Here is a 27520-nt window from a genome sequence, read left to right on the forward strand (position 1 = left end):
GGATGCCTAAAGAGATGGACCTTGCTGTAGAGAGTAAGATGACTTACTGGTTGCTGTCGAAAAATCTTTTTTTGCTTAGGAAGGTTCTTAACTGAGTGAAGTGGCAGCCATGATAAGAGCTGGTCAAATTTTCTAAATGCTAAGGAAAGGTGCTTCAGTGGTTCCTTCCTTATCTCCTTTAGCATGGGGTACACCGGACCATCGTTTAGGAAAGGAATGGAGATAATGCCGTCCCACAACTCCTTACGGCAGCAACATTTAAAGCGTTCTTATACTCAAGCGATAAAATCCATTGACCATATTTTAAAAAATCCTTGCAATGCATGACGAACAGAAATGCCCGTTTGGACTCATTTACGATACTCACAATGTCATTGTTTCTTTTGCTTTGCTGTGATCTAGTACTGTTTACTACTCTTTTATATTTCGGATCTTTGAAATATACCAAAAAGTGTTGCTTTTGAATTTTCTACAAAAAAAGAAGAAATCCATCGACCATGACCGATAAAAGATGTTGATCACCATGTAAGTTACCTTTGGCTGTAAAGGATTTTCTCTCTTATGCCATAACTTGCGAATATGCACATGTTCAAGGATAAGTGGTTAGGAAACAACATTTTTTTGACTTTTTCGACCAGTCGTCTTCCCGCAACAACTAACCTTTCGCATGATTTCAGACCGAGGCTTTTGCCCACAAGGATTACACTGCAGACCTAGGGCCCCAGTTTAAAAATACCGTAATAACCAGTTACAGATGTGAGAGTGGTATCAGTCTTCTCAACTGATTCTCTACACGAAAGCAAATAACGTCGCTTTTGCCACCTGTTCTACAAACATCAACAGCAAAACAAACAGACTTTTTAATCAGCAAACACAATTCTTTGATAAACTTTTACATTTATCATGAGTCGATTCCAACAGTGTTCCTGCTGTGAAAAGTTCAACAACCGGTTCAAGACTTTTTTTACTGCTGAGATTCCCAACACACACAGACGCACACCATTGAGCCTCTTTAATGCCACATTTGTTTAAAAGAAGACTAACTTCATGTTGCCTCACTCCACACTCTATAAATAGGCTCTTTTTCCCCACTGAGAGGGGCGACCATTTACAGACTCAAAGTCTGATGGTCTGACCTCTGTAAGCTGGTGATTAGGAGACAACACTCGTCATTGTGTTGGAGATGTTGGTGGGGGGTGGGTTGTACTTCTTGAGACTCTACTTTTAAATCATGTCTGTTTTACCTACAGACAGAGCCAGACACAGTTTGTCTGCAGAAATCAGAGAATTTGATTAAGTATAAAAGGATACCGTTGGGACCAAACATAAACAACCGGATTAGATCTTTGTAAAATCACACAGGAAGGTTTGAGTTGATTTCTCTCCGTCTGTCAGTGTCAGACGTCACTTTGAAGAGATTTTGGTTTCTCTGAAATCAGCACTGTCGAGTCGGCCTCTGAGGTCAAAGGTCGGATCTTATTGGATGGCTTCCTGCCAACATGAAGCCAGTTTTGGTCCTATGAAATTCTACTACAGGGCTTATTCCTGTAGACTTATATTTGAGGAACAACATACAAGTATGAGTAAAGTAAGAGATCTATGAGTAACAATAGATACAAGTAAGACCAGCAATACTAGTAAGAGCTATTAACCCCTTCTGAAATTTTAATTTATATATTAATGTACACAACATTCTCTTCTTCTGTTGTCTTGGATGGTTCGAGGGATTAATGTTATTTTAATTCCTTCAAAAACTTCACACAGATAATCTGCAAAAAACTTGATAAATTATAATCCATATATTGATCCATTAATTCATAGGCTGACTTGGACCCAAGAGAGACGAAACAGAGAACAGAGTTCTCCTATTTAATGTGTATATTAAGGGGAAAGTCATTTTTGGTTTGGGGCTTTTGAGAACCTCTTGTATATCTTTCTAAACAACTTTCAACTTAAATAATTGGATTTGTCCATTTCTAATGAATCTGCAAATTAAGGGGAAGTTCTGTGTATTTTATATTTTACTTGAGGTACTTTTCAAATTAATGATGTTTTAAAGGCTTTGGTTTCTGTCTTTTCAAATTGATGGGAACATTAAGGGATCTCTGGTATTTTCAGGCGTGAATGAAGGAATGATTAACGATATTTTAATGGGTTGCAAGCAGCACAGTCATAGGTCAAGCTCGACTGAATGCCTCAGCGTAAAGATCAGGGGCCGACCTGGGGTCAACAGCACCGCAGCAACAATGACATCACCACTTCAGACCACCAGTCAGTGTGTGTGTGTTTGTGTAAAGGCTGTATTTAGACTGACCTACTTTCTCTGTGGTGCTGGTTGGATGAAAACTGCATGTAAACACAGAGATCATAAAGCGCGTGTCACCTCGCTGACCCCAGCCTGCAGTCAAAACAACTAAGTGTTTTCCACAGAGGTCATTCTTCTGCTTTTTGAAAGCTTGTTATCTGTAGGCTTGGAAAGGCTTTGTCCTGAAATGGGAAAGGAAGAAGAGCCAAACATTACCCTCACACTTCCTGTTTTGAGGCTGGGCACCAAGACACTCTGTGACACTATGTTAGAATAGAAATTGTCTAAAGACCAATGTTGCAGATCTCTAAACCTTGTTTTCTTGGGAAGAAACGGTGCTTCACGAAGCGTTCAGATCTCTTAATCTAGTAGGGTGGTGATGGAGCAGCGGGTAAGACACGTGCCTTTAGTGTGAAAGACCACGGTTCGAATCCACTGCGTGACACCAATGTGTCCCCGAGCAAGACACTTAACCCCTCGTTGCTCCAGAGGCGTGCGACCTCTGACATATATAGCAATTGCAAGTCGCTTTGGATAAAAGCGTCAGCTAAATGAATAAATGTAATGTAGTAAAATGAGCAATACAATTGGGTAGAAATATACAAGCCTTGCATTTGAAAGTAATTTTTTAGCATCAAAATAGTACCAAAAGCATAAAACACTCACTTATCCATTTCAGAATATTATATATTATATTCTGACTATTGAAGCATATTTCAGCAATTTTGACTACTTTATATCCCGACAGGTAGCTCAGTCTATAATAATACATAATAATTTATTAGTTCTTCTCTCCCTAGTTTGCATGTCATCATGTCTCTCCCTCGCCCTTTGTGTGTTTGTTTGTTTCTCCTCTCTGTGTGAATGCTGTTTTCCTCTGTTTGTGTGGTCTGTCCTTATTCCAGGTCTCTACGGTGGAGAGGAGGTGGTGTGGCTCAGATCCGAATATGTGGGCGACACCTGAAGCTGCTCACTTGTCCTCCTGGATCCATCCTCTTCACTTATGTTTCACAATCAACAATTTGTCACCATAATTGTATATACTTTGATTTTCTGATGGGAATCTATTCTGTACACTCAACATCTATTTCCTGTCTGTCCGTCCTGGGAGAGGGATCCCTCCACTGTTGCGCTTCCTGATGTTTCTTCCATTTTTGGGGGGAATTTCATCTCATCTGGTTTGAGGACAGAGGGTGTTGTGATTTGTGATAGTGGGCTATAGAAATAAAATTATTTTCTATTAATTATAAGCATCTGTAAAGTAACCAGTAATTACTAAAGCTGTTAAATGTAGTGGAGTAAAAAAGTACTATATTGACTCTAAAATGTATTGATAAAGAGAAGTAGCATAAAATGGAAACGCTTATGTAACATACAAATACCTCAAAACTGTACTTAAGTACTGTACTTGAGTAAAACATGGAGCTAATACAAAGACTAAATGAAACCCGTTATTTTGGGTATTTCAGGTTTTGTTTAAATATAAGGTGAAGCAGGACACGTTTGACAAATGCAGATCATGTAAAAGTGAGTTTTAACTGTGAAGAGCAGCATAGCAGTCGGCAGACCCTCACATCGCGTGGTCAGACTCTGAAAACCTCATTAATGTCCACAGAAAGACACTCATCCATCACTGAGCTCTGGTTCCTGGCTTCAGTCCCGGGCTCAAGCTGGAGGTTGTGGAGGGTGTCGGCCTGAGCGCTTTGTCCTGGCCTGACCCCGGCCTCTCTCCTTATTCTGGGTCAGATTTAGCATCGCTGCCTGGTGCTGGCCTCCCGCCCAGCTGCCCGTGGTGCCTGGCTCTGACTGCCGTTAACCTCCATCGTCATCATCGCTCGGTGCCAAGAGGAAACAGGCTGCTGCAGGAAACAGAAGCTCTGTGTGAGGACAAACACTGGATTTCACATGGAGCCAGCAGCGCTGAGAGACACAATGACTCTTATAAAACATATCCTGATGATAATCAAACAAATAATCTCTTTAACTTAATTTTTTTCTCTTAAAATCCCCTAAAGTAATATATTTATAATACATAAATCATCATTTAATTTAACCTTTAGTTAAAGATTTTGTGATATATATGAAAAATTATTGTTTGGCTTTTCAACTGACCACGGACAATATTACCCTGTTTCTCTACTTTGTTTTCAAACATTTCTGATGTAAGAAAATAACCTTTAATATCATCAGAAAATGTTAATATGCCCAAATCCCATAGACAAACAAGATGTTTACATTTTGAAGAAATAATAATCTTTGTTAAACTTTAATTTACTCAGTAAGTTAATATTAAAATCTATCTTACAAGACAGACCTGAGAACAAACATATATACAGTTTGTGTATAATATCACAACAAGGCGAGGCAGTCACACACATACACACTAAAGGGTTTGATTTTTTTATATGAGGCTGTATGAGGTACTTGTCCATAGTCAGTGTACCTGCTGTAGATGGCGATCAGTGTGTCCCCAGTTTGCAGGAGCAGAGAGAAGAGAGATGTACTGGCACAGAAGCTAAAGCAACGTGTTGCTGTGGGAAGGGTCAGCAACAAAACATATTTCAGCCACCTAGAAAAAGGCCTAATGAAAAAATATCAAGTATACACTATGTGCTTAATATGTTCAGCTCTTTCTGACCATAGAACTTCAGTATGCCTACACATAAGCACTTCTTAGCTGCTCTCTGTATAAAGGGCAAAAATACATTTTGCTGCTGACATTTTTAGCATGTTCAGATATTAAATTACCAGTAAATAGAACTTAAACATCCTTCAAATAAATCAGTATTTTTAACTTTGAATCTTGCTTCCACAACATCCCATGTTTGGGTAATAAATGTACTGTTTGCCTTCATTTTTACCTTTTTCCCCCCAAATAACTTTGCCTAAACTGGAGGTTTACAATTGGCTGCTTGTGTTTCTTGCTACTGAACCTATTTACATTTTACGTGTCCTGGGCAGATCAGATAGATATAAGACATTAAAAAACTTCAATCATAACAGAAAAATGAATGAAGTAAAGATAATGTTTATTATAACAGATGATGTGTGATGATTAAGTCTGGACAGAAAATCTTTGGCACTTAGACTCTACAGGGAGATTTTGGTAATGTAGGGGCATCTGCCCTGAGCAGCAGCAAGAATATATCCCTCCATGGATTCCAGACACTGGTGGTGCTGGCACTGGAGGCTGATGACTTGGCTTAGGCTGATGGAGTGAGAGCAGGAAATATGAGTGAGCATGCGTAAAAGAAGTGAACGGCAGGAGGGTTTTAGAAATAAACCACCGGCTAAGCATGCAAAAGAATCGTCTTCCCGACTGAACTTTTGCTGGAGCTTCATAAACTGTAATTGCATTGAAGAAGCATAACGGAAGGACTGAAATCCGATTAAAACCACCTCGGGAGGTGGTATGAAACGCAATCTAGCCAGATGCTGAAACTTGTAAATAGATCCATCTCTCCAAGATGCATAATCTTTACTCCTCCAAGCTGTAACTACATCAGTAACCAATCACAGGATCTGCTGTCTGTGATAATGGCAGCTGAAGTTACATTGACATTCGCCGTCTGAGCCTGCCCAGAGAGCGATGGTAATGGGCACACCCTGATTTGAATGTAGTCCGTGAATACCAAGGCAGATTGCATTGCATGAGGATTAGATTTGTGATCTGGCCAACAGAGACTCGTATATGTGGCTGAGTGTAAACCAACTCGTATCAAATCCTATCTGGATTTTAATTGGGACACTTGAAATGACTAGAGTAAAAGGTGTCTCTGTTGTGTCCACGTTTTCCCATCCCATTTCCATGTGTTTTCCTTCCCACTACAACCTTACCCTACTAACATCAAGCACAATTTGCAACACTACAGAAAACACTATTCACAGGAAAAACAGGATTTAACACAAAACCAGATCCCAGATCCGAGCAAGCAGCTTAGTGAGAACATTATTATCATTACTGATAAAAATGATGGACAATGAAGTTGTGAAGATGTAATAAACAGGAATTGTCTGTTAAATTTATTGAAGCACAGGTGTAGAAAATACACGTCTTAGGGTCAAAAGCTGTCGACAATAATAAATCCCAGAGCAAATGAAGCCATTACTGAAGCAAGAGAGCATCTGGCAGCCGGAGCAGAAACGTCCACACAGATCCACTTCTGGGGAAACCCTTCATCTGCCGTCTGGGCTTCCAGGTTTTACCGTCGACGGCGTACTCCAGAGTCATGCTCCTGTTGAGCGTGAACACAGAGTCACTTCTCACCACAGCTGTGAACAGTGAACCTCTGCTGTTGGCAAAGTGTCCGGGCAGAGACGACCACTGGCCCGAGCTCAGATTATAACAGTCCATCAGGCATCTCAGGAAGTCGTCCGACGGCCCGTTTCTCATGACATACAGGTTGTCTCTGTGGCCGACCATGCAGTGGCCGTAGCTCTGGTGCCTGATCAGAGTGGTAACAAGCCGCCACTCATCTTTTCTTGAGACATACTCGTAGATCTCTGTGGTCTCCATCGGCCTCCATAAACATACAAATATCCTGCTCATGGCTTTGGTGCACGCAGCGCCCGCCACTGGTCGAGGTAAGTGAGCAGCAAACGCCCACCTTCCGGTCTTTACGTCATAGGTTTCCACAGATGACATAACTGTTCGCTCGTATTCTCCTCCGATGGCGTAAAGATGACCGTCTACACCCACAAGGCTCAGATTGTATCGCAGTTGTGCTGGACCGGAGATTCTGGTCCAGCTGTTGTTTTCAACGCTGTAGCAGAAACAAGAGTCCACGACTTGTTTATGAACTCCACGAACTCCTCCGACAATGTAGAGTTTATTGTCTAAAACAGTCACTCCCGCCATGGAGGTGCTGGCCTGTAGTGGAAGATCTGTTAATACTTTCCAGTTATTGGAAGTTTCATCGAGGTAGCAGACCGTCCTGGAGGCAGCATGTACCGTTTCATCCACACCGCAGGTCACATGGGCCCCCACTGCCACAAAAACACTTGGGGTCAAAGACTCCACGTAGGAGATCATCTCCGACGGCAAGGTTTTCCTGACCTCTGCCTCCAGGTCAGCGTACATGTTTCGGATGAACAGCGCAGCAGCGTGGTAAAGGTCTAAGAGGCCGAAGGTTGCAGCGGTGTGATACATCAGCAAACAGTTGTCAGAATCAATGAGGTCGATCAGATGCTTGGTGAGCGGTGCCACCTGCAAGAAAGCAGCACATTCGATGGCCTCAACAATGTCGTCGCCATCAAGGACGGGCAACTCACCTCGTAAAACCGCCAAGGCGATTAGGAAACCTTGCGCATGTAGAGACTTGAGGTGGATTTTTTCCTGCCGACACTCCTTCATCCCAGAGCGAAACAGAGCTTGGAAATAGTCACAGCTCTGAACAAGAAACATCTTCTCCTCAGAGAAGTGAGTGTCTCCGACCACGATAATCATCTTAGCTGAGACGAGAGCAGGGGCACAACATGGCAGATATCTTTTGTCTGCACTGTCACAGCTGCTGCCGTCCTCTGACATTACTACTCCCTGACTGTGACATTCGTAGAAGCGTTTCCAAAACGAACGAAGCAGCTTCTCTCTTCGGGGAGGCTCAGTTCTTTCACAGCTTTCAAAATAGACTCAGCTAAAAATAGAAGAGAACAAATGACCTGAGTCACATTCATGTTGTGGACTAGAGGGCATCAAGTGAACACAAGGGTAGCGGTATCTGCTGCTGCAAACTTCAAGTATCAGATCAACCAAAACACTTAGCTATGGAGGTATCTAGCCATGATGATAGTTTTGGAGAGAGTTTTGAGATCTCCATAGCTCAGCCCAAAATAACAAAATTGAAAAAAAAAAAATGCTTTAAAGACATAATATCCTGGTCACTTTGTGAACAGTTTTCAAAATCATCCCAACAAGCAATCCATACTGCATTAGTCAAGGCAGAAGAACATCCGTATATTAAACATCTAAATCCTGGCTACGGATTGGTATTTAGGCACTAATTCAATATGATCACCGATTGTCTACCCACAAGCCAGATGTTCACAGTTCTCATGCCTAAATTAATTGAGTTTACCACCAATTTAGTCTTGAGATATACAAGGTAGTGTGTAGCGTACATAATAATAATGTCAATAAGATTTGGTTTACTTATCAAAATTTAACCGGTGGTGTGTAGCGTTGTGTGTATTGTATTATGATATAGAGGACCAGTATATCTTTGGAGGATTCAAACAGGATGCCTAAAACATGTAAATTTCTGTGACCACGATGTTGCTTACGTCTCCCATGGAGTACAATAGCAAAAGGGAAGAGACCCTGTTTAAAGGAAAGGCGGTACAGAAGGTGAGTCTCAAACGTTCCTCATATTGACTAGAGGCCTAACATTTCAGGTTATAACTATTTACACAGACTTTTGTGTAATTATAATACTACTTATTTGACTCTCTTACATATTTTGCTGCTGTATAATTGATTTTGTTACAGAGAATTAGATGAGACCACTCTCAGAAGTTACATCCAGCAGCTGCTTTGCTTAGCTTAGCAGAAATACTATAAACAAAGGGTGCTGGTAGGCAGATCTTGTTACATTTGAACAGAGCCAGACTAGCTGTGCTAGCCAGCTGCTAGCTTAAGCTCCATAGCACAGACATGAGAGTGGTAGCGAGCTTCCCATGTTCCGAGCTGTCAGTGCAAGACTCCGGAAAGATGAGAGGAGATGATGATTTGTGCTCAAACGCAGTCAAGATGGACTCTGTTTCCCAAAATGTCAGACTGTTTATTGTGAAGATGAAACTTTCATATAATCATCTGGTTGCTGCTGTTTACATTCACCCGAGATGCAAATTCAAAAAATGCACTGTGGAATGTTTGCGGTGGATACGTGTCTGTATATATGTATAGAAATAACTGTATATATCGTTTTATTTTACTTTATATGTTACCATATTTGAATATAGGCCTACACTTAATTATATGTTGTGCGTGTTTCATGAGGGAACTACATATTTAGTTTCGTTATGCAGCCTTGTGCTTTATAATGACTAATAAACAACCTTGTAGGCCTTCCTTGTATCTAGCTTTTTCTTTACATCAATCATCAAAAATGTTAAGATAAAAAAGTTGTCCTTTAGACCAATATTTAATGGACCGATAGGAGAGTAGTATTGATTTTCTAATCCAACTCTCTGCCAGAGAGTGAATACGCTTATTTCCTAAAATGTCAAACCATTATTCCTTTAAAGTGTAGCATTTAAATAAAATGAATGGTAAATAATCGTGACCAATTTGACATATAAATTTGCCTTTATGTCTTAAAACACCAGATTATTACAAATAAGACAATGCAATTTCACATGTAGAGTTGAAAATCTCTTAACATGTTAACATTCATAGGAAACTAGGCTTTTTGGACCTATATGCTGAAGAGCCAATGAGAAAAGCTAAATATTGTGAAATTTCAGATTGGATGTGGAGATAGATTCAATGTGATGAGGATTCATTCTGCTGAGAGTCATGTGTCACACACATAGCTCTGTGGTTTCAATAGTGAAAACAAACAATGATGACAAACCTCCTGATCATGATGCAAGTCTCTCAGTTTGAAGATGTTTGTCTCCAGAGAACAACAGCAGCTCTCTGATCTTTAAATCTGTTTTCTGTCAATCTACCGCTTTACATTCACGTACAGTAAGGGGAGGAGGGGTTGACCTAGATTTGGGGCAGTAATACAGCAAGTCATGTGACCTGGCTTCTGCCTGCCTCCTCAGTCAAAACAATCCCACCTCCTCCTGCTCTGTGAGCAGACAGAGGGGATTGTGGGAACATTGTGCTGCAGCTTTGATCTGTCCATCCAGCTGCAGGTGCTTCTCCACTCTACTCGGTTACAGCAGGATGAAATGATAGGATTACACATAAAAATGCAGTTTAATACTGCATTGTGTTGTTTACGCCAAGTAGATATATGTTACGTCGGAAAAAAGGGAGGTAAATAACTTATTTAATTCAATAATCAGCAGCAAACAAGCTCTGATAAAACCACTGCACACCTGCCCAGCAACACACAGCCTGTGGTGGAACATATCTAAGTACATTTACTTACAATACTGCACTTAAGTAGAGTACAAATTTGAGGTACTTGTACTTTACTTGACTAGATTCTTCTCATGGCACGTTTTGTACTCCACTACGTGGAAGACGTAATTGCTTTTTTTTTCTTTCTTCTCTCTTTATTTAATGTAGTTTCTACTTTCCAAATTAAGATTTTTGCGCACAAAAGTATAGCTGAAACAATTAGTCAATTAATCAATTAACAGAAAATTAATTGGCAACTATTTTGATAATTGTTTAATCGTAATTTTTCATGTCAAAACATTTAATGGTTCCCGCTTCACAAAATTTGAGATATTCTGCGATTTTCTTTTAATGAGTTTGATAATTTAATTTTTTTTTAATGATTCTTAGGTTTGGGTTGCATTGTGAAGGTTTCACTTTGGGCTTCGTGAGGGCATTATTTTCTGAATTTTTACAAACTAAACAATCAGTGAATACAGAAAATAATTAGCAGATAGAAAATAAATATTTATTTATGAAAATAAATATTAGTTGCAGTCCAATTCAAAATAGTTCAATGGCTCCAGCTCAACAACTACAGCTTTTACTTTGATGCATAAGTAATAATAACATAATGATAAAATATATATTATAGTACAACAGTCACAGGGTATATTTTATACTGCTACATATTTACTGTTAATACTTTAAGTAGGCAACGTTTACTGATTATACTTCAATGTACGACTTATACTAGTAACAGAGTATTTTTAGGCATTTAATGATATAAATAGTAATAAATAGTAATAGAGTGTGTGTATATGGAAATGGACAATTGTGAAAATTTACAGTAAAAACATTTTTACAAATAAATCCATAGCCTATTCAGGTTTTATCCACATGACGGTTCTCTGGGTGTTGTTGGGTGTGTTTGAAAGTAAAAAAGGGATTTTATTTAAACTGCTGAGATTAATGTAATTCTATTGTAATCGCTGAAACACCCTTATTCTCTATTTGATCGATACACACAGAGTCTGAGTGTTGCAAATTTACAATTATACTATTTCTTAAATCTTTCAGTTATTATCATATAATTTGAATAATTTATTTATTTCTAATTATTTAAAAATGTTCTGTAAGTCATTATTGGGAAGCCTTCGCTTCTCTTCTCTCTGATGTGCCGCAGCACTGACGGAGTGACCATCTTTGAATCCCTGCGCCTTTTCTACTACGTAAAACTAGTCCGTGTGTTTTCTCATTGGTTTAATGCTCATTTTTCTCGACACCGATTTAAATTCACGTTGAGCCGATGCGTCTCGACACGCCGCTGTTTACGTATGTGTGACGGTTTGGGTACGAAGCGGCAGGTAGTGTGGCGTTATTTAATGTTCAGGCGGAAGGATCTATGTGATCTTTGTAAATATTGGCAGCGGCGGACGGAGGGGCAGAGTGGCGCGCTTCTCTGGACGCTGATTTATTTATCTGTATAAATGACCGGACTACGGATGGATTTTGACCGTGTTTGCGCACTATTCTGCCCGTAACAAGGGTCGAGGACTTAGCTGTGTTATCTGGGATTAAGTACGCCAATATTTTCCGGGTGTGTTTTCATTTTTTTTGGGAGAAGTCACGAGCAGCATGCTGCTCTCTAAACTGGGCTCCTTCTCTCACATCCCGTCCAGCATGGATCTGCCGGCAAAGCTGCAAGGTATCGGTGTTAATGTGAATGCCGTCGTATTCTGTGACCGGGTTACTTTCTCCTGATCTAAACCTGATCTAACCAGCCGTGTCATCTCTGGGACACCTAAACAAAACCTTAACACCGTGTTCATCCAACAGCAAACCCTCAGATTCATTAATCAGGTTACAGAACCCGACGGTCCACACAATAATAACAGAAACTAACGGCCATTTTCCAGCCGTTATTATTCGGTTACATGCACACGTTTCTTACTTTATTTATAAGAAACATCATCTGACAACCTTAATTTATTGAAATAGACTCAGCCGATGACCTCGAAAGAACTATATCTTCACGTTAGAGAGAAAAACCGGCTGCTGTTTAGTGTTTTCAGTGAGGAAACCAGAGTGAGTATTTAAATCCATACATTTTCCATCCATTACTTACTGTTAATCGATGAGTGGGTGTGTGCCACATTTGATGACCTTTCAATTATAAATCACGCTGGGGCTATTCTGAAAGTCCTGGTGTGTTGCCAAAATGTGTAGTTACCTTGTAATAAAAAAACGTCGTCTCCACATTTGAAACGGCATCTGTTTCTTTTTTTAAACACCGTTTAAAGAGTTGACACTGGAGACGACGGTGGGCCACCATTTTTTAAACGGCTGACACAAGAACAACAAGTCACCTGAGGACATTTGGTTTATGTGCTCGAGTGTATGCAGCGAATTAAGGCGGTATTTTCTTCATCTTTAAACACATTAATCAAATAATAATGATAAATTAGGTGTAAAGATGACGCTGCGAATCAAAAACACCGGCAGGAGGAGGAGGGAGGTTAAGTTGCAGATTTTGGCGCAGCACTACAGCGTCAAATCCGTCCAAATACCATGCAATATAGTCCTTTATTTATTATTTTGTGTGTGTTTTCAGCCAAAGCGGAGAAGCAGCCGTTTGAGAAGCTGTACCGGCTGGACTCGGTGCTCGGCAGCGGAGGATTCGGCACAGTCTACTCGGCTGTCCGCCTGGCCGACGGGCTGCCGGTAAGAGCGGGGAGCCGCTTTGTTTTGGTCCCAGCACATGGCCGCGGCTGGCAGTTTTAAAGCTACCGCACAGCAAGCAGCTGCACTTCCGGTCTCTGCCTTTAAAATAAAAGCCTCACTGAAGTCTTTTAAAACATATCGTTAATGATTTTAAAGTTCTTTCTTGAGCTGGGAAACAGCTGCTGACAATCTTCCCACAATATTATTGGTAATGTTTATATGTGAGCTGTTTTCCTTTCTGGGGAAATAAAAAGCAAAAGATCTGCATCCTTCATTGACAGTGTTTCTGACTTCTCAAAGAACACGTAGTAGGAATCAGTGTGTTTATGCACAACACTAGATGTTTGAGCTCCCCTCTCAGCTGATATGAAATTTACCACAATGATGCTGGATGTTAGTTGCAGGGTCATTTAATGGTTTGTCACCCCTTGAAATAATTGATTTAATCTATATTTTCATGTATTTCATACGTCATAAGTCCATGAATGTACCTACTTCTATCTAATCATTGGTGTATTTAGCATTATTTAAAATATTAAGTGTTTGTATATAAATTAAACTGCTTGTTTTTCAATTAGCTGTGTGTCTCATTTAAAACTGTCTGTTTAGATTTGGACTGACTAAAGTAAAACATTTGCAGATTATCACCACTGTATCCAACAAGAACTCATGTGTTGACAGTTGTTCTTTTATTTGGAAGGTAGTGTCTATTCCCTGTACTTCCTGTTTTACTGTTGTCAGCTGTGCAACTTGACACAGGGCAGTCACGCATGGCATGTGGTCTTTGTTTTCACAAAGAAATGTGGCCCAAGAAGATTTACTCTCTTCTTGTATTGAACAGTAATCTTACTATTTTGCTTTACACTGTAATATTCTTCACGCAAATCTTTTTTAAGCATAAGCAAAGAAACACATTCAAATACTTAAGGAGCAAACAAAAAGCTTCATGGTCACATATTTCTATCATGACTGCTGTTTATTCTGTGTTTTATACAGACAAAATCTATTCTAACATATATATATATATATATATATATATATATGGAGGCTGTATGTTAATAGTGTTGTTTATGTTTACATGCAGGTGGCGGTGAAGCATGTGTGCAGAGACAGAGTAACTGAGTGGGGCTCTCTGGTGAGATTTACCTGCATTTGACTTGAGGAGGAACTGTTTCAATAACAACTTCTTGACAGTTTGATTACCACTTCAGCAGCTATATTAGTTAGTTTATAATTTAATTCTCAAGTCTCACTGAGATCAAGAATCTTTTTCAGACATATCTTTACATGCCTCCCACATTGCCCACACCAGCTTCAACTCATTCCATTCTTAAGAAATAGTTCAAATCCAGTTTCTGATTTCAGTGTGGCACAGCTACAATAAACTTAAAATGTCCTCTGACGTGACTTAATAACTACTATATTTAAATGTAATCAGAGAGCAGAATCATTGAGGCAGGATTTTCTTCACTGACCTTGAAAATACATTTTGTTTGGTTAAGGGTTAAAACAAGCTTCCTTTTGTTAACTGAAAGCTGAAACACAAACTGTGTACATCACAATGTGGAGTGGCAGAAGAGGAACAAGAATAGATCCCTGTGGGACACTTTAACTACAGTTTGAAATTAAGAACGTATACCATATATTGCATAATGTTAATATACGCTACTTTTCAGAAAGTTTTTATGGCATTGTTTTCATCTGTCATTACTATAATAATAACATATTTTAGAGCTGCAACTAATGATTATTGTCACTGATTAATTTGCCTATTATTGTTTTGTGGATTTAATCAATCTGTCTATAAAATGTCAGAAAGTAGTGAAAACAATCTTATCCATCACACAATCACACTTGCCGCATAAAAATGACTAAAAGTGTTTATTGATATGACTCATTGGCTAATGAGCTCATGTGTTACAATGTTTACCAACTATAATTTTATGGACTGTGAGTTGATGATATATTTTTAAACGTTCTCTTTGATACTCTCAGTGTGGCGCCGTGGTTCCTCTGGAGATTGTGCTGTTGAAGAAGGTGGGCGGGGCGTTTGGCGGCGTGGTGCGGCTGTTGGACTGGTGGGAGCAGGTGGACGGCTGGCTGATGGTGATGGAGCGTCCCGAGCCGGGGCAGGACCTGTTTGATTACATCACAGAGCGCGGAGCACTGGACGAGGCCGCAGCGCGTGGCTTCTTCCTGCAGGTGCTGGAGGCCGTGCGTCACTGCTACACCTGCGGCGTGGTCCACAGAGACATCAAGGACGAGAACCTGCTGGTGGATCTGAAGACCGGACAGATCAAACTCATTGACTTCGGCTCAGGGGCCCTCCTCAAAGACGCCGCCTACACCGAGTTCGATGGTGAGTCCGATCATCTAGCTGTCAAAGAGCTGCCTCGACAGACTCATTACTGTTTTATACGGATGCAGTCATCATGGCAACAGCAGATATTGACAGGAAGAGGAGAGGGAAGTTTTGTCTGTTGGTTTGACTCTTTAAGGTTGGAAAGTGTGTGTGTGTGCTGTTCTATCCTATATCTAACATATTCCTGTTAGGACCAATTAAAGTTTCACATCATGCTGGTATTGTTTGGAGAGTGGGGATTTGTCTTTTGGGAAATTTGAGAACATATTCACAGCGTTGTAATCATGTTTGGGTTTGGGATTATGATATTAAGGGTAAAAGTGACTGCTGTCCCATCATGCACCTGTTCGATTATGTCGGGTGAAGGCGGTGTTTTCCAGAAACATCAGCTGCTACTCTTGTCACCAGCAGCCGTCGCACACGAGCAGCATGATGATGATCTGTTTCCACTACTTGTGATTCTGTTGTCATACAGTTGAATATATAACCCCCCACCTGCAGGTACGCGGGTGTATAGTCCTCCAGAGTGGATCCGTCTCCACCGGTACCACGGCCGCTCGGCCACCGTCTGGTCGCTCGGTGTGCTGCTGTATGACATGGTGTGTGGAGACATCCCCTTTGAACAAGACGAGGAGATCCTGAATGGACGGGTCTACTTCAGACGCGAAATCTCCTCAGGTCAGTTTGAGTGTGACGCGTCAGCTCTGATTAATTTCCATGCACTGATTTTAGGTCATTTCTGTGAAAAGTATGTGGACAGCTCAGCCTTTAGGAAATAAGTGGTGGTTTGCAGACACAGCATTTGTGTTGTGGTTGGCACATGGCCAGAGAAGAGGCTCTGCCTCAAAGACTCAGCTCAGGGCAAAGAAATAAATATTTATTGTGTTTGAGAGATGTGACAATATTAAACAGGAAGTTACCTTCAGTTCAGCCTTTGTATCGTATTTTCTGTCGCAGACTGCCAGCAGCTGATTGGCTGGTGTCTGAACCAGCAGCCATCTGACCGGCCAACCCTGGAGCAGATCCTCCTCCACCCCTGGGTGACGGGCAGCAATGGACAGCAGACGGACAGCGGTGGCGTCACGCTCCACACCATCACAGTTGACTCCTCCTCGTCTTCCTCCACCAGCCAGCAGAGCATCTGATTGGTCAAAGGGAGGCTGCCGGGGGTCGTGGCGTGATCTTGATTCACAGATGTCCTCCAGTGGTGTTTGACTTCAGTTACCTTGTGGTCGCGGTCACAGTTAAGTTTGACACCGCGCTGCTCCACGGTGCCCCTTTCCTGTTCACTGACTATGGAGCCTCAACACCTGCGTAGTTTTCCGTCTGGTGTTCCTCGTTCAGAGTGCCTTGAGTTTGAAAGCTGCTGTGGGAGGAGCGTCTCAACGGTAGCCAGCTGTAGATCAGTAGCGCGTTCAGCCCCGACAAAACGTAGCAAAGCATTTATTAAAACGGAAACGGTGGTGTGTTGAACACCCTGTTGTGTTACGCAATCGTTACAGTTATGGCAGCTGAGAAGGCTATTTTTTGAGGAGCCTAATGAAATTAGTTTGTTCATGTTTAATACTACAAAGTGTGCTTGATGTTACCGCTCTTGCCGTCCAGAATAGCAGAGAACATCCCGATAAAGTAAAGGGGTTTGTAGAAACTGCAGGGCAGGGTTTACAGGCCTATACACGTCGCTGCAGATTAAGTAACCCCTCGGACACACCCACCAAACAAGAGGAAACCTCAAAGCCCGTTCGACGCTGTTTTTGAGGACTCGCATCCTTCAACCGAAACAAAACAGTGCACACTGTTTTCAGACTGAGCGTGCCCCAGGAGTCCGTCTGGAGGTGTGGAGGGTTCCTTAAGTTTAGATAATAAAGTTGGAACCCACATAATCGTTATAGAGGAACCCAGTCCAGTTATTTTCTCCCAAAAATAGTTTTGCAGATAAAGTGGTTTACTCAACGACTCCATTTCTGCAGTGATGGGCCACATGATTATAATACATATTATAATTACATGTAGACATGTGACACTTATTTTCACTGTTGATCAATCTGTCAATTATTTTGTCCTTTCAATTGTCTAGTCAACAATAGAGAGGTCAGGTCCCTCCCCTTACCACGGACCGCCATGGGACCTTATACCGCAGTTTGTCGTGAATCTGTACAAGTACAAAACTGAAAATCTGTAACTACAAAGAATACACACCTAAAAGTTAAGGGACTTCCCCTTTTCTATATGGACGCACATTGCTTTCACCAAAAGAAAAGACTTCCTACGACTTCTGTATCTCATCATTACACCATGATCATGTTTGGCGATGGCTGTCAAAACAAAAAAACTGTTTTCTGTGGCTGAAATTCACAGAATCTGATGGGTCACAGAATTTTTCGCCTGTTGTCTCGTCATTGTGAGATAGTACGTCATAATTACAAGATCAGGCCTTTCTTTGGTGAATGCAGTCTGTACAATAAGATGTGAGACAACAGTGACAAGTTAGACCAACTGTCCAAAACCCAAACAAATTCAGTTTAAGGAGTCCTCTGAGGAACACCACCCACCTTGTGATGTCAGCGTGGGACCCGGCGAGCTACTGGAAACACACATGCCTCTGTAGAGCTTGGACTGGCTCAGGACACCAGACCCTGGTCTCAGTTCTGATTCCAAAACATGACTGTTTGATACGTGCTATGCTGAGTTGAAACCTTTTTTATTTTGTATTTTTATTTTTTCATGTAACTAACATCTCACATCCTCTGAACACAGAAGGACTTTTCCCAACTAAAACAAAGGCTAGAAAGGAACAAAATTGTGATTTTATATCAGGAGATAATGTGTGTTAAAGTAAATCTGTCCCAGCCTCTCAGGTTAGCTCCCGGCTCAGAACTTTATCTCTCTACCGTTGAGGTTAATCAAAACCGTTTAGTTGATTTTTTTTTCCTCTGTTTTCTGTTTCAGTATTTACACCACAGCATTACTTATGATGAGATACATGTTATTCTTTAAAGTTTCCACAGCCAGTTCAGCCTCTCCCTAAATTCAGTTCAACTCAACGGGGCTTAATTGGCATGGGAAACAAGCGTTTACATTGCCAAAGCAAGTGTGAAATAAAAACATGTACAGTATATAAACAGAAGAATTGTGATTTCTCTTGTAGTTTTTAAAGGCTCTCAGAGGAAATGCCGGCGCTCAGCTTTATCCTCATCACTTTGTTTGAATTGTGTTCTGAAAACAATATCTCAGTCTGTGAGTGTAAAATGCACAGTCAATGCAAATATTTAGTTTTGTATTTTGAATATATGTATTTGTTTTTTATACTGTATATATTTTTTTGTACATTTCTGAGTTTTATTTATTTAGTGAAGGGGCGTTCCTTATCATTGCATTATTTAAGTTGTCTTAACTGTTATAAAATGATTATTTCATTTTCATTTTTGCTTAAAACAAATAAAATCAGCGTCAGGTTTGAGTTTGGTCACGTTAGGCTTAAGAGTTTAAACTAATTTCTCATTATATGTGTTACAGTTTTTGGTGTTATATACAATTGTCACAGAGAAGTATTTTTTCATAGAAAATTTTCAATTAAACTTCTCATATATAAACTGATTTTCTGTGTGACGTGTTGACTCCTTTCAGACTTTTCTGTACCAACCACATTACTTAACAAATAGCTTCAGATTTACACAATTCACCTGAATTAATGCCAAACCTTGTTTCAATCATTTCACGGATTAATTTAAACATTCATATTACATAATTTTCAAGACTACTTTGAACAGCCACCTAAATTAAAGTAAAAATAACACAAACAAACTAACCGACCGAGGCAGCGGAAGACCAGCAACTTTAGTGTTCTGCCTGGTAAAATTACTGTTTTGATCAATGGAGTCTGGTGGTTTTGATGCGTGATCAAGTCAAGTCTATTTATAAAGCACATTTTAAACAACCACTGTTGAACAAACTGCGGTATGAAGTAATGCAATCAAAACAACAGCAAGAGAAAAAAAGCAGAGCCAATCAAATATTTAAAAGAAGAAACACAGCAATAATAAAACATAAGACAATGATGAAACAGCAATATATTGAAATATGAAGCAGCCAGGACAAGCATGAATAGTGGCTGCCCCCCCCCCCCCCCCCCCCCCCCCCCAAATTATGTACTTATTAATAATATTAAAATAGAAAATCTAGGGAGACAAAAGTGCTATTAAATTACTTGTCAAAACTAATTTCTTCTCATTTCAAGGGTCAAAATAGCTGAGCAATTTTAATTTGGAATATAAATGTTAATTGTTGAATTGCAGGTATTTGAGGCTTAAAATACAATCATGTTTCCGATATGAGCTGATTATGTTTTCTGTCTGTATAGTATTTAAAAATCCTCGATTAATTGACATCAGTGTTATTTTCCTTCAGGGAAACACGTGTCGTTTTAATGGAAAGCAGTTTCATGTCTCCACAGTGACACCGTGTGGCCGATACTCTGTAAGCAGAAATGCTACAAAATTCGGAGGGATTTAAAAAATAAATAATAGTAATAATTAAAACTTACTTTAAAAGTCGTTAACTACATCCATCCCTGTGTTTTTATTTTTTAAAAGCAGCAAAACTCTCGTTCATCCGTGTTCTTTCTTGACTCTTTCTAATGTGTAGTTCATTCGGGAGTGAAAAAATGCTGATAAAACACATATTTAGATGTATTTATAACGTTCGACATCATTAAAGTATGTGTATTATTAAAAAACATACATATTTCATCATTAGTAAGTAACACAGATGGCTGTTTGGTTTGGGTTTGGCAATGCCATTTCGAACAGGCGCTTCGGGGACAGCTATCGGCAGGGGTCCCCGGAACAGCACGTGAAGGGTAAGTAAAAGAATTTTGTAAATGGTTCATAAAGTCTGTTAAAATAAGATTTGAAGGGTTTTTATAGACGTACCGTTTAGTATATAAGTGTATATATCCAACCTAGAGACATGCACTGACCTATCATTAAACAGTACGCTCAGACAGACGTTTTTTCAGCCGTTTCTTGGGCACTCGACACCATATTCCTTTAAAAAAGTGAATTAAACAAGGTTAACCGGTCTTCAGCACCATAACAGTGTTCACTAAAGTAAAACTAAATACATTTTTAGATTCACTAATAGGTGCTCTTCAATTCGGCTAACAAGAAATTATCAACCAAACCGTTTTTATAAAAATTTGTGGTTCACACATTTGGGACACCGTAACAGAACTGATATTGATAACGTTACTAGGACCGAGTTGATGTATTTAAGGGTATTTAGTCATGTTGGAAGTAATATTTGCACGTCCAGAGAAACAAGAAATAATACAATTAGCATATTGTGAAAATTAGTCCATAAATGAGAATGCCCTTTTACATTCATTGGACTATAATAATGGTGTTAAAAATAACCAATCTTTAACTGAAATCCTAAAATAATCCAGTTGTGTATTACAATATGTGTTAATATCCTGGGATTAAAGAAAGAAGCATAAACGTGGCTGGTGTGTTAACTGGTTCTGTGTGTGTTTTCCATTAGAGGGGTCAAGAGGCCATCATGGGTCGCTCCTCCAAGGACAAGCGGGACATTTACTACCGTCTAGCCAAAGAGGAGGGTTGGAGAGCCAGGAGCGCCTTCAAGCTGCTGCAGCTCGACCACGAGTTCAATCTGTTCACAGGTAAGACCCATCGGATACCTGAGATGGGTGGACTATTAGACAATGGGGTCCAGTCACCTCACAGCTTGCCCACCTACCTTACAGCCCCCTATTTTCGGTACTACATGCTCGAATTAAAGGTCTGACAGAATCATTTGAAAATGCTGTTTACATGTGGAAACAACATGTAGGTGTTTTTGTTAAGAACTCTGTCCACACTGAAACACCCGTCAAGTAGTTTCTTCCTCATCCTCTTTCAGTGGACAAACCAAACAGTTCTTGGCAGTTTTGACAGGACCTGAGTGAAACGACCGGGCTGTGTTCTTCTGCTGTCATTTAATACTATGTCTGATTTGTCAAAAATGTATTTATTGAGGTTTTTTTTCTTTCTCAGGTGTGAACAGAGCAGTGGATCTGTGTGCAGCTCCTGGCAGCTGGAGTCAGGTCCTCAGTCGAAAACTCAGGTATTGCTTTTTGTAAATTATTTTTATTTCACTGAGCATACAGACAGTTGATACAGTAAAGGAAAGACCTGAAAAAATTTTGTGGAGAAACATAACGAATGCGGATGCTTCCACACAGGTTCACTGCATGGTACAGTTGGTATTTTTCAACTTGGATCTTATATTCCCATGTTTGTGTGTCCATGTGACTAATTGGGACTAATTGTTTTTGAAATTGGTCCAGTATTGAGTGAGTGCATTGCAGTCAGCAGCAGCGAGAAAGGGCTGTGTGAAAGACGCACACCCCTGTCTACATCAGTGGAGCTGTGGTAGAGCAGGTGAACAGTTTTAAGTTCCTGGGAATCAGCACTGCAGTGAACCTGACATGGTCATCTTACAGCTCCATGTTGGTGAAGAAAGCTCAGAAATGTCTGTATTTCTTAAGGAAACTTAAGAAGGCTAATTTCCCATGCCAACTTCTTAATAACTTTTACAGAGGAGCAATAGAAAGCATCCTGACTGGCAAAATCACAAACTAGCTTGGGATGTGCACGGCCCAGGACAGGAGGGCTCTGCAGCAGGTGATTAAAACTGCTCAGAAGATCATTGGTACCCATCTCCCGAGCATCAGTGATATCGGTGAGCTGTGGTGCCTACGCAGAGCCCAAAGGTTACATAAACATTACCAACCCAGCCACAGCCTGTGCAACTTGCTGCCATCTGGCAAGAGACATAGAAGTTTCTGCTGTTGCACCACCAGACTACAGAACAGCTTCTTCCCTAAGGCTGTGAGACTTCTATATTCATCCTCAGCACTGCACCAGGCAAAATATACATAAGTATATTTTGTTTATTTTGCAGCATAAAGGGAACTACACACTTCCTCTCATTATACAACCCTGTTTTCTGACAATACATTTACCTTGTAGGTTTTTTCCTTTAGTTTGTCACCCATTTGTATATTTACCTGGAGAGAAATCATCTGTGTGGCTACACTTTAACTGTATTTTCACAAAATATAAAAATTAAATCCTGACGTAAATAAATAAAATACCAAGAGTTAACTGTTTTGTTTTCTACTCAGAGTGCGTGAGGAGAAGGATAAGAAGAATAGTGAGGACGTGAAGATCGTGGCGGTGGACCTGCAGGCCATGGCTCCTTTGCCAGGAGTCACTCAGATCCAGGGAGACATCACCAAGGTGAGGACATGATTAATTTAACAAGTTTGTAGTTATCCTTGAAAAGGTTCCAGTGGTCCTAGAGGAGGTTCTGTGAGTCCCTGAAGAGGTTCCAGAGAATCCAGAGAACAAACACAACAACAGTTACCACCGTGTTACTTCTGCATCTGTATGGAACAGGGACAACCAATCATTTAAAACAAGGAACAATTAAGTGAAAAAACAAAATTGTGGGCTGAAGTTGAAAGAAAAACAAATCTTTTCTGAGATTTCCAGAGAGATTCTTAAATTTTTTTCTATAAAACCAGATTATAGAAAACTAAAGGATCACAATTCTGCAGCGAAGCAAACTACAGCAAACATGCAGTGGTTCAACAGCCAGAATAAACCTGAAACAACATCAATAACAGTATCAGCTTCACGTCTTCCTACTGACTTTGTCCCGCTTTGTAAAACACAGTGGAAACAAAAGAAGAAGAATTTTAGGATCACAAAAGTTTGGAAATCCTGAAGTTAATCGTCGGTCTCAGTGCATGACCTGTGTCGTCTTCTTCCTCTCAGGTGTCGACAGCTCAGGAGATAATCCGTCACTTTGAGGGTCAGCCGGCCGACCTGGTGGTGTGTGACGGAGCTCCAGACGGTGAGACGCTCACTTCCTGTCTGTCTTCACCTGTTCTTGAGTCTCTCCCATCTCCCTTTTAATGTTTTTAGGCATCTGTCAGGAGTTATTTCCTGTTCTGTTTCCACAGTTACCGGGCTCCATGATGTGGATGAGTACATCCAGGCTCAGCTCCTGTTGGCTGTGAGTACCTAGGTGTGTTTGTATTCACCTGTCGGTCTGTGATGACACGCTGACCTGCTCTTTGTCTCTCAGGCTCTGAACATCACCACTCACGTCCTGAAACCTGGAGGGACGTTTGTGGCCAAAGTGAGTTATTTATATAATTTATGCTATAATAAGAGTTATGTCCAAGAAAATCAGGTGTACATTTCTGACTTCAGACAGCAAAATACAGCAGTATAGTACTCGGATCTAAAAGTACCAATATATTCATGTAAAAGTCCTGCTCTGAAAATACCACTTAAGTAAAACTACCGAATTATTATCAGTTAAATGTAATATTTTTGCAGTAAAATGGTCCCTGGCATATTATTAGATAATAATACTGCATTAGAGCAGAATTTTACTGTTGTAGCTGCTTGAGGTGGAGCTAGTTTTAGCTACTTTATATACAGTAAGCTAGTTTGGTCCAGTGGTTCCCACCCAAGGGGGTCGGGGCCCCTCCAAAGGGTCTCCGCTGCTTAGACCGACTTGAGGTCTGAACACGGCCGAGTAGTATTCGGCGAGGTAAATCAGGTTTGACTGGTGTGAGAGGAAATCAAATAAGCAAAACCACCCTTTATATTAAAACCGTTTGGGTGAATAAATAGGTATACCAGGTAAATTAACCTGTTTTTATTTTCTATTTGACTCTTGATGTGTATTTGTATTTAAATGTCTTTTTATATTTCCATATGTTGCTTTTATAGCTATTTTTTAAAGCTATTTGAATTGCCTTGTTGTTGAAATGTGCTATACAAATAAACCTGCCTTGCCTTGTGATAAATCTGAGGAGTCGTGAGGAGATGTGAGATAATCAATGGGAGAGAAAAGAAGAAGAAATAGACACAAATAAACAAATTTCAAATCATTTTTGGATTTTTGTCTAATCTCTAGAAGTGAAATATCTCTTTTGGTGGAACAGCTAAGAATCCAAAGCGTTTTTTATGAGAGTTCACAGACCAAAAAGGTTGAGAAGGTTTAATCTTAAAAATGCATTGTATTTTAAAAGTTCAAAAATCATATTTTTTTCTGTAACATTTTAATCTGTAAAGTAACTATTTTAGCTCAGTATAAAGACTGGAGAAGCAGCTAGCCTGCCTCTGTCCAACAGAAACAATGTCCATCTACCAGCACCTTTAAAGCTCACTACTAAACACGTAATATCTTCTTTTTTTTAAATGTGTACAAAAACCAAGTGGAACAACAACAATTTGCTGCTTCACTGAGGTTGCTATACCAAACTATTTCTTGGCCAGGACCTGTAACTTCCTGGAGTTTATGCTGGTGGCCTGCTACTCAGAGCCTAGAGCCACATCCTATTATCCTAGATAATTAGTACAGTGTCAATAGTTGCATTCAGTGGTGCATTGTGGGCAGTGGACACAGACAGATTGGACATATATATCTTATATACAGTCTATGGATCAGACTGTATTAACCCATTACTGGCCTGTGTCTCAGATCTTCAGATGTAAAGACGTGACTCTGCTGTACTCTCAGCTGAAGATCTTCTTCAGTGGTGTGACCTGTGCCAAGCCTCGCAGCAGCAGGAACTCCAGCATCGGTGAGTCATCGACACCGCCGACCAATCACACGACTCGAACCCAGCCTATGTTGCGATTGTTTACACACCTGAGACTTTTGTACTATGGGCTACAGTCCGGTCACTGAAACGAGACCCTGTTTACTCAAAATTTGAGACCCACAAAATGATCACTCAAAGTAAAAACTGATTTAAATCATGTGTTGGTTTTCATCACATTAATCTGAAGCTGTGGTGTTTGCATGAACTCTCTGTCTTGTCTGTGTGCAGAGGCCTTTGTGGTGTGTCAGAATTACTCTCCTCCTGAAGGTTACATCCCCAACATGTCCAACCCTCTGCTGGATCATTCCTACGGTAACTAGGAGTCTGTTCCTGGAGATTTGGAACAACTTGTGTTCATGCAGGTCCAAATCAGAACAGATTATAATCACAAAGCTGCAGCAGCATTGCTTCTCTTCATATGTTATGAATCTCATTTGTAAGAGGAACAATGTGTTATTTCTTTTTTTAGAGGTTAAATAGTCGCTAATTGTGTCTGTTTACGGAGCATAAATTTGATATGGATCGGTCTTTATTTTCCGTGCACGTCCTGGTCCTGTTCTCAGATTGGGTTCTGGTCTCTGTCCTTCAGATGTAGACTTTAACCAGTTAGAGGGTCCGAACCGCGTCATCGTTCCTTTCCTGGCGTGTGGTGATCTCAGCGCCTTCGACTCAGACAGAACCTACCCTCTGCAGGTGAGGAGACACTGGTTTATCCTTCTTTACTGGGTCAAACTGAAACATAAATAAAAAAGACATCTGGTTCAGTCAGTTTTATTATTTTAACACTTGTACCTGCTGTGGTTGTCATGCTTTGTTTTCACTATGAAATATAATAAATTATTCTTTTTTAAAGATTATATTAAGGTATTTTGATTGGTAATCTGCACAACAAGAGTTTTTAAGGGGAAGAACCCCCATAAAATTTCGCAAATAACATTTGAATTACCTATTATGTCTGAATAAAGATGTAAGGAGCATAAAAATAATGAATGAGAAAAACTCATAAAGTTAACAGATAGATGAAGCCAGTAATGTTACATATTCCATGTCTGAAAAGTGTTTAATAATCCCTTAAAATCTAATTTTTAATAATAAATAATTGCAGCTGACGATATTTAAGATCTCTATTTAAACCAAAGTCCAACCTCAATAACACCTTAAACTGGTCATCGATGGATTTGTCAAATATTTTTAATTAATGTGTGAATTAAGGGGAAAGTTGTGTGTCCTTTTAAAACCTTGATTAAGGGCTTTTCTAATTAAGTGGTTTAGTTTTTCAAATTAATGAAAAATTAAAGGATCTCTGGCTACAAAATGAAGGTTATGGTGTTTGGTGTGTTCAGCGGTAAGTTAACGGTATTTTAAGGGATTCGTTTCAAAGTGATACATGTTGCTATCTTGTAGTTTTTGTAGTATCTTTTTTTTCTTTTCTTTGCACAAATACAATCTTAAACCTGTTGGTGTACATTTTTCTAACTGTTTTTTCTTCAGCTGGATGCTGATAAACCGTATCAGTACACCCCCCCAACCCAGCCGCCCATAAGGCCCCCCTACCAGCAGGCCTGCCACCTTCGCAAAAACAACCTGCTGTCCAGAGAGGACGCTCTGTCCAACTGTCCCAACCAGAGTCAAGACGAGACGGAGCCACCGGCTGAGTCCACCTGATCCGTTTGACTGCTGCTGATTGAGTTATCATTAAAGGAATGGTCTGGCATTTGGGGAAAGTTGGATAAGAAGATGGATATCTGTTTGTTGTCCTGGTTCTATCTCTGTACTGGACGCACAGAAATTAAACATCCATCTTCTTATCAGACAGAAAAGAAGAGACTTTTCCATCCCGGACTGTTCCTTTAATGATAACTCTGTCCTCTGTCTGCTCATGTTTTTTTTCTTGTCCAATCTTTTACATCGCTGTAATGGATGTTCTTCCAAATGGAGGAGTGTGTTTTTATTCTTCTTAGTCTGATTTTATGTGGAGTATTTTGTGTATATTTTAGAAATTAAATGTAATTTCTTTGATGCAAGCCAGCATCGTGGTTTATATGAATTGTGGTTTGAGATTAATTAAACTCTGAATTATATTTTTTGTCTATAAACAATATTGAATTGTCAGGAAATCGTAGTTACTATAAATGTGATAAAACATTGTGCTGCCATTTTGGGTTAAATGCTGATGATTTTGGCTCACAAATTAGCTTTTAAATTATGTTTCCTACTAAGATTTACATGCCTAGATTAAGCCTAATAAAAAAGTAAAAATAAAAACAGTTGAATTTTTCTGGATACTGAAAGCTTATAGGATCTCCAAGTCTGCCCTGTCAAGTTCTGCAGGAAGGTGCCTCTACTGAGCTTTAAAGTGACTGATGCAGTCTGGAATTTAAGTGTTAAAGG

The 27520-nt window shown here is 40.0% G+C and overlaps 3 protein-coding genes across 3 annotated transcripts; 2 read left to right on the forward strand and 1 right to left on the reverse strand.

Moving 5' to 3' along the window:
- Window positions 1–6295: 6295 nt before the first annotated feature.
- On the reverse strand, window positions 6296–7968 carry LOC119894042 (kelch repeat and BTB domain-containing protein 13). Its single transcript, XM_038706539.1, has one exon. It carries the CDS (start codon window positions 7830–7832, stop codon window positions 6411–6413), a length of 1422 nt encoding a protein of 473 aa, XP_038562467.1. The 5' UTR covers window positions 7833–7968; the 3' UTR covers window positions 6296–6410.
- A 3819-nt stretch (window positions 7969–11787) lies between these two features.
- LOC119894043 (serine/threonine-protein kinase pim-3-like) lies at window positions 11788–19039 on the forward strand. The gene is made up of 6 exons (XM_038706540.1): window positions 11788–12063; window positions 12970–13079; window positions 14164–14214; window positions 15075–15438; window positions 15943–16119; window positions 16399–19039. Exons 1-6 carry the CDS (start codon window positions 11994–11996, stop codon window positions 16584–16586), a joined length of 960 nt encoding a protein of 319 aa, XP_038562468.1. The 5' UTR covers window positions 11788–11993; the 3' UTR covers window positions 16587–19039.
- A 1170-nt stretch (window positions 19040–20209) lies between these two features.
- ftsj1 (FtsJ RNA 2'-O-methyltransferase 1) lies at window positions 20210–27394 on the forward strand. The gene is made up of 11 exons (XM_038705382.1): window positions 20210–20299; window positions 20983–21121; window positions 21495–21564; window positions 22628–22742; window positions 23283–23361; window positions 23471–23523; window positions 23596–23649; window positions 25006–25108; window positions 25358–25441; window positions 25719–25822; window positions 26621–27394. The coding sequence occupies exons 2-11, from the start codon at window positions 21001–21003 to the stop codon at window positions 26792–26794; spliced, it is 957 nt and encodes a 318-aa protein (XP_038561310.1). The 5' UTR covers window positions 20210–20299; window positions 20983–21000; the 3' UTR covers window positions 26795–27394.
- The last annotated feature ends 126 nt before the right edge of the window (window positions 27395–27520 follow it).

The sequence above is a fragment of the Micropterus salmoides genome, unplaced genomic scaffold (assembly GCF_014851395.1).
Source record: "Micropterus salmoides isolate LMB-PRFRI ecotype aquatic unplaced genomic scaffold, ASM1485139v1 Ms_hic_scaffold_8, whole genome shotgun sequence".
In the NCBI taxonomy this organism is placed as follows: Eukaryota; Metazoa; Chordata; class Actinopteri; order Centrarchiformes; family Centrarchidae; genus Micropterus; species Micropterus salmoides.